General features: G+C 38.9%; 1 protein-coding gene across 1 annotated transcript in view; it reads left to right on the top strand.

Moving 5' to 3' along the window:
- Nucleotides 1-3,204: 3,204 nt before the first annotated feature.
- LOC111148232 (membrane metalloendopeptidase) overlaps nucleotides 3,205-6,000 on the top strand; it is a 100,966-nt gene continuing 98,170 nt past the window's right edge. The window contains exons 1-3 of the mRNA XM_022504700.1: nucleotides 3,205-3,271; nucleotides 3,629-3,795; nucleotides 4,530-4,565. Coding sequence (XP_022360408.1) covers nucleotides 3,639-3,795; nucleotides 4,530-4,565 — 193 coding nt within the window. The 5' untranslated portion in view covers nucleotides 3,205-3,271; nucleotides 3,629-3,638. The remainder of the gene's footprint in view (nucleotides 3,272-3,628; nucleotides 3,796-4,529; nucleotides 4,566-6,000) is intronic.

The following is a 6,000-nucleotide window of genomic DNA, read 5'->3' as shown; positions in this document are numbered from 1 at the left end:
TAGATGAAAGTTTCCGCACCTGATCGGTCTCATGCTATTTGTATTTGAAAACGAGGGTAATTGCAACCAAACATTCCTCTTTAGCCACTTGATCGAGCCTGTTCCTCCCCCATAGGTGATGCAAATGGTAATTTTATTAAACTGAAAAGTAGTTAACCTGACTTGCGGTGTCAGCGTTTAGAACCTGCTAATCGGCAGATCGGCTTGGAAAGCTTGCAGCGTCTTCACTCTCTTGCGTTCTTTCTGGGTTCCAGCGCAGACAGAAATTTGTCCGAGACTTTCTTGAACTCCAAGCGGTGACTTCTGTTGAATAGCTACACTGCATATGGGAGTGATGTGCTTGGTACTTGGTGTCCGGAACTCCGTACCCCAGGCCCTGGGAACACCTACAAATTAATGTCCTGGCAAAAAAAGGAAATGATTTCTCTTGAGCCTGCTCAGCTTCTGCAGCCACAGCCTAAATATGGAACCTGTTTCTCCTGCTTCCTGTGCCTCAGTTTCCATTATACAAACTGTTTCAGTAGTGTACCCTCAGGGGCTTGCAGAAAGGCTAGCGTGGTAAAGTGCTGTGAAGAGGAAAATCACTGGTTTATAGGCTTCCCTTTAACAAAACTATTATCCTGTAGGGTCTTTGATTGGACTCTGTCATGAAGTGTTGCCTGTTCTCAATTGATAAAGGAATTGCTGTGTTATATCGCTTTGAAATGCAGTTTCTACTTAAGCAAAATAATCATTTATTCTTTGGGGGATGTGATTAAGCTGAAGTTCACAGATTTCTTTTTGGGTTAGATCTCCTAGATCTCTATCCTTTCCTGGGGATGTGTCTACTTTTTGGTTTAAGTTTTTCTGACCATATCACTACATTGAGATGCAGTGTTTTAAACGTGTTAGGTATTTTTTGGCATATCCTACTTTATATGGAACTGTAAGTGTCAACTTTATAATTTTTTTTTTTTTTTATTCTTTTGTGCAATTGCCCCCAACCCTCCCTCCCCTAAAATGCGGTTGGGTCTGGTTGAGGTGGCTCTTCCGTGACTGGGAGTTGGTGATATCTTCCATCCTGATATTTGAGATTCTGACCCCTGTTTTCTTACAAGAAAATAATGAATCCACCGCAGATATCTGAACATGAGTGACAAGGTTAACTAGGCAGTTACACTGGCCTCATTTCTGTTTTTGCTCAGTGCTGTTCAGAAGTGTTACTTAGGAGCAAAAAACACTTCGCAGAGCGTTTACAAGAGGGGCAGATGGAGAGTTTGCAGGTAATTCAAAGATGATACCTTTTTGATGCCAGCAAAAGGACTAGCAGTTTTGGTCACTGCCTCTATTTCCCTATAACAGTTTCTGTGGGCTTAGGTGCACAATCATTGGGAGCCCAGCTGCCTCTTACCCCAATCTCCATGGTAAGGAGGAGATGTGAAGAAAAAGTCACACAGCAGGGAGAAAGACAGACATGCCTGCCTACTAGTTTTCTTGCTAGTTGGAAGCCTGGTGGTGCCAAAGAGCAGCTTTAATTTAACCCTGTGGCTGCCCTTGTTCTTAGCCCTAGAGAAACTGATTATTGTTTCTAAGAATCAAAAGGAGAAGTGGATCGTATTATTTGAGAAATACTCTTCCGTAGATTGTCTCTGAAATATTAGAACAGGAAGACACATGCTCCAGAAAGGGAAATGTGATTAATACTCAGATGCTCTTTGGGTTGCTCTTGAATTCTTCTGGGGAAACTGGGAAAATTGTTCTTTTTATTATGAATCTCTCTGTATGGTGTCCAAGTACTAAATTTGGTCCCATCTTTTCTTTCCCAGTCACCATCCCTATTAAAACTCCAAGGACCACGATCAATGCAATTCCATATCATAACCCCAGGCGCTGTGAGACTAAGCCAACATGAGTTACATAACCATTAAGCAAGACATTTTAACATTCAGGTACATTACATTCCACTTTTATTGAGCAGACACAGTTTTCATGATCTAATAAAATATTTTTATTTGATAGTCTGTCCTTGGTTATAGCCTCATGTAATCAAGAGAACAGCATGCTTAAGACTTTGTATCCAGAACTCTAAAGTCCATTTGTTGTTCACTTATTAATAACTCACTGGGGAGATTAAATTCCTAGTTATCAGCGGGATCTTCCAGGCCACACTTCAAATATAGACTCCATTTCAACTATATCCTGTGCCTCAGTTTCCACAAAACACACTCACAGGAGATTGTGGGTATTCAACAAAGCTCTTTAATTCTAGGGGTATTTCTGAGCAGTCACTTCATCTAGGAACTCAATTATATGCTTAATTTGTATCAAACTATAAACAGCTAGTCTGTTAGTTTATGAATCTCTTTTCTACAGTCATGCAGAAAAATTGAAGTCTGGGCTTTGGTGGATGGTCAGTAAAAAATCACACGGCCTCTAAGAGAAACATAATGAAATTTAGTATTTCGGCTTACATGCCTTTGATTTCCCTTCCCCTCCCCCCCAAAACTTCTGCACTAAGATCTAAAATAGCTTTTATTGTGTGATGATATATTTCTATTTCAAGCAGTGACCAAATGTGTTGTATGTAAAGGACATTTACTAGTTGTGTAGTTGGGCCAATTACCTGAATTTTCTGTGCTTCAGTTTCCTAAGTACAAAACTGGAATATTAGTGGCCACCTTACGAAGATGAAATCAGTGAGTACGTATAAAGCACTAAGAACTAGTGACTGACACATGGGATGTACTCGATAAATGTCAGCTCTTAGTAGAAGTATTCATATGAATTTAAATACAAATTAAATAAGTATTTTAACAACAGTTACCCTGGCCTCCAGGGTAGAATTTTTAAAAGTTATATATATATTTTTTCTTCTTCCGTCGCACAAAGAAACATTGATTAAGGGTAACATCTTTCATCCCTGGGTGTAAACCACTGACTTTGGGCTTAACGAGTGACCATTTTCAGAATGTTGCCTCACCAGTTAATAGAGACCCACATCAGCAGTAGCTATAATTTTGAACTGTAAAAATAAAAGTTGTTTTTAAGACTAAAAATTAACTATCACAAGGGTTTGTTCCTTTTTTGTTTTTATCTGTATTCATGTTTCAAATTATTGCTTAGTCAAAACCTCAAAGTATTAGTCATTGATTTCCATGCTTATAAAGAAGCCACTGGCACAAGATACAAAATTCACCTTTGATGTTGTCCAAAGTTCAGAAGGGTGAGTTTAAAACTTTGCTTTATGATGGTGCAGCAGTTATTTGCTTATGAACTGCCAAAGGAGTCGTATGTGAGTATTTAGCCGAGACTTCTTGTCTAATTTTGCTTGGATCATCAGTGATACATATACATATATATATATATATATATATATGTATTTAAAAAAAAGAAAAAGAAAGAGAGAAAGATGGATTGATTATGACCTGTCATGTCAGATTCATTGGCTCTGTACTCTTTGTTTTCAGAATCAAAATTCTGACTTTCTACAACAACAACAACAATTTATTTCTATTTAAAATGAATTAACCCTTTATTTTTATTTAGCCGCATTAAGCCTATGGAAAATTGTACATACATTTCCTCTTCTTTTTCTCTATTTATTAATTTGTTATTAGTGGTATTCAAAGGCTTTTTTTTTTATTTACAGATTTTAGGTGATGGGCAGATCAGAAAGTCAGATGGATATAACAGATATCAGTACACCAAGGCCAAAGAAACAACGATGGACCTCCCTGGAGATCACTCTTGTGGTCCTTGTCCTGCTCCTTACTGTCATTGCTGCAACGATGATCGCACTCTATGCAACCTATGATGGTGAGTTTTTACCACACTCGTGTGCACGTACCTGCACACAAGAGTGGGATCTTCATCTGATGCTTTTTTCATCTGCCAAATGAATGTGTTAAGGAGAGGGACACTGAAGGATGGTGGTATAAAGATTCCTTTATAAAATGTCACATCGATATGTCTAAACAATTAACTCGGACTAAAGTACAATGTCTGTCATGTTTGAGCTAAGTTATTAATTGCCAAGTATATTTAGTGTACTCATGCTTATGTTAGAAGGATTCTAATGTATAATTTTATTTAATTAAGGTGTGCACAATTTTATGGCCAACTTCAATTAGTGAAATTTGTTGTGTCATTGAAAGTGTAAAGGAGCTCACAGGAATCTAAGAGGTCTAATTTGAGTCTTAGAAGTTTTTCACAATAAGGGTTAGAAAAGATTGGTTCCTTAATAGGAAGAAAAAAAAAGATTACCAGACTAAAAGGGCTGATTATTTCAATCTGATAGACCTAGGTCTTAGTGGGTGGAGATGATATGAATGCACTGTTTTCATCATTATCAAAATTTTAAATTTAGGATTTGCCTATTTTATTTCTGTATATTTATTTGTAGCTATTGACAATGATGTAAATACTCGGGTTTCTTAGCTCTTGCTTGATGGAATTGATTTTTTAGTTGGCAATTTTTAAAAGAACAAAAGGTAGTGAGAAATTAGAAAACCGTATTGGAAATATTTATGCATGTTTCCTTCTTTTTCTAGATGGTATTTGTAAGTCATCAGACTGCATAAAATCAGGTAAGAAGATGGCTTTAAAAGTTTTGCAAGTAATGTTTGGCATTTAAAAATCAAATGCTAATAGGCAAGCATCCCTACACTTTCTTTGTTTATACTTTTATTCCTTATACCTCATTTATTTATAGTCAAGGAGAATCTAAATATAAGTAGTAGATTAATTAGCTAGTTTATTCCAAAAAAGAATTTACTCTTTTCATACCTGGAGTGTTTGGTAGGGTGATAGAGAACTGTATCTCTAGCTTAATGGAGCTTGCCCCGTGGTTGGAGAAAGAAAATCAACACATTGAACTGGTGAGCGTGGTCATATCGTTAATGTTGATTTCTCGATGCAGGTCGTGAGTGGGTGAGAACCAAGAAGGGAGTGAAATGTAGTCTGTAAAGCTAGGTGGAGAAGTGGAGATTTGGGAGGGCCTTTGAAACAGGGCTGGGTTTGGAAGTGGAGGTACGGAAGAGGGATTGCCATACAGGGAGAACGAACAACAGAAATAAATCATGTTGTTGAGAAGCAGTGCATGTGTAGGCTTGATAAATAGGGACACGTGATGGAGAGCTTTGAAAATCCACATGTTAGCCTTGATGCTGTAATGAAGGAGAAATGACTATTTTACAGGACCGATGGTTCAGTAAGGCAGAAGCTGAAAGATGATTCCAGGAATGCCAGGTTGGGTGTGTTGAGTGAGAAGCCATGTGCCAGAGAGGGTGGGCATGTGGGGGCTGCTGCTCTCATGCTGCTCTGCGTGGAAGAGCCAGCCTGTGCTGGGATGAGAGCTATGTGACAACGTGAAGGGAGATTGGGATGGCTCAGAGGAATGGACTTGCTCAATGAAGGACGTGAAGGACTTGAAAATGAGGCCAAGTTTTAAAACCGAAGGACTCGAGATAATGGTGGCAGTGGGCACAGAGACAGAGACATTAGGAGGTTAAGTGTGTCTTAGGGAGAGATGTGATTAATATGGATTTGGACATGTGGGGGCTGACTCAGGGGTTACACCCAAGAGGAGAGAGACAGCAGAGAGGCAGGGATGGAGTGGAAGATCTCTCAGGTGGTGCATTTAGGATCTGTCCAGGGGGTGATGGGTGAAGCCCTGGGAATACTTGAGTTCCCAAAATGGAGATGAGCTATAAGGGCCAGACATCAAGAACTAGAGGGGAGGGAAAAGAAGAGTCAGAGAAGGGAACAGAGAAAGCATGTGGAGTTATGAGATATCACATCAGTTAGACTGTGGTGCAAAAAAGAAAAACATTTTGACAAGGAGAAGAAAGGTCGCAGCTGAGCACCACACCCTGGGATATGAACACGGCATTTACCTCTTGTCTCCTTTGGCAGGAGAGTCTAAACCTCCTTTCTAATGTTTACATTTCCTCCAAGAAATAACCTGTCCCAAATGATTTTGAACCATTTGCTGTTAGATGGTTTTATCTGGGTTTTTGATCT

This window comes from Enhydra lutris, unplaced genomic scaffold (genome assembly GCF_002288905.1).
Source record: "Enhydra lutris kenyoni isolate GAN:26980312 unplaced genomic scaffold, ASM228890v2 scaffoldscaffold2, whole genome shotgun sequence".
In the NCBI taxonomy this organism is placed as follows: Eukaryota; Metazoa; Chordata; class Mammalia; order Carnivora; family Mustelidae; genus Enhydra; species Enhydra lutris.
Note: the sequence above shows the minus strand (reverse complement) of the source record. Positions and strands in the feature narration are given on the sequence as shown.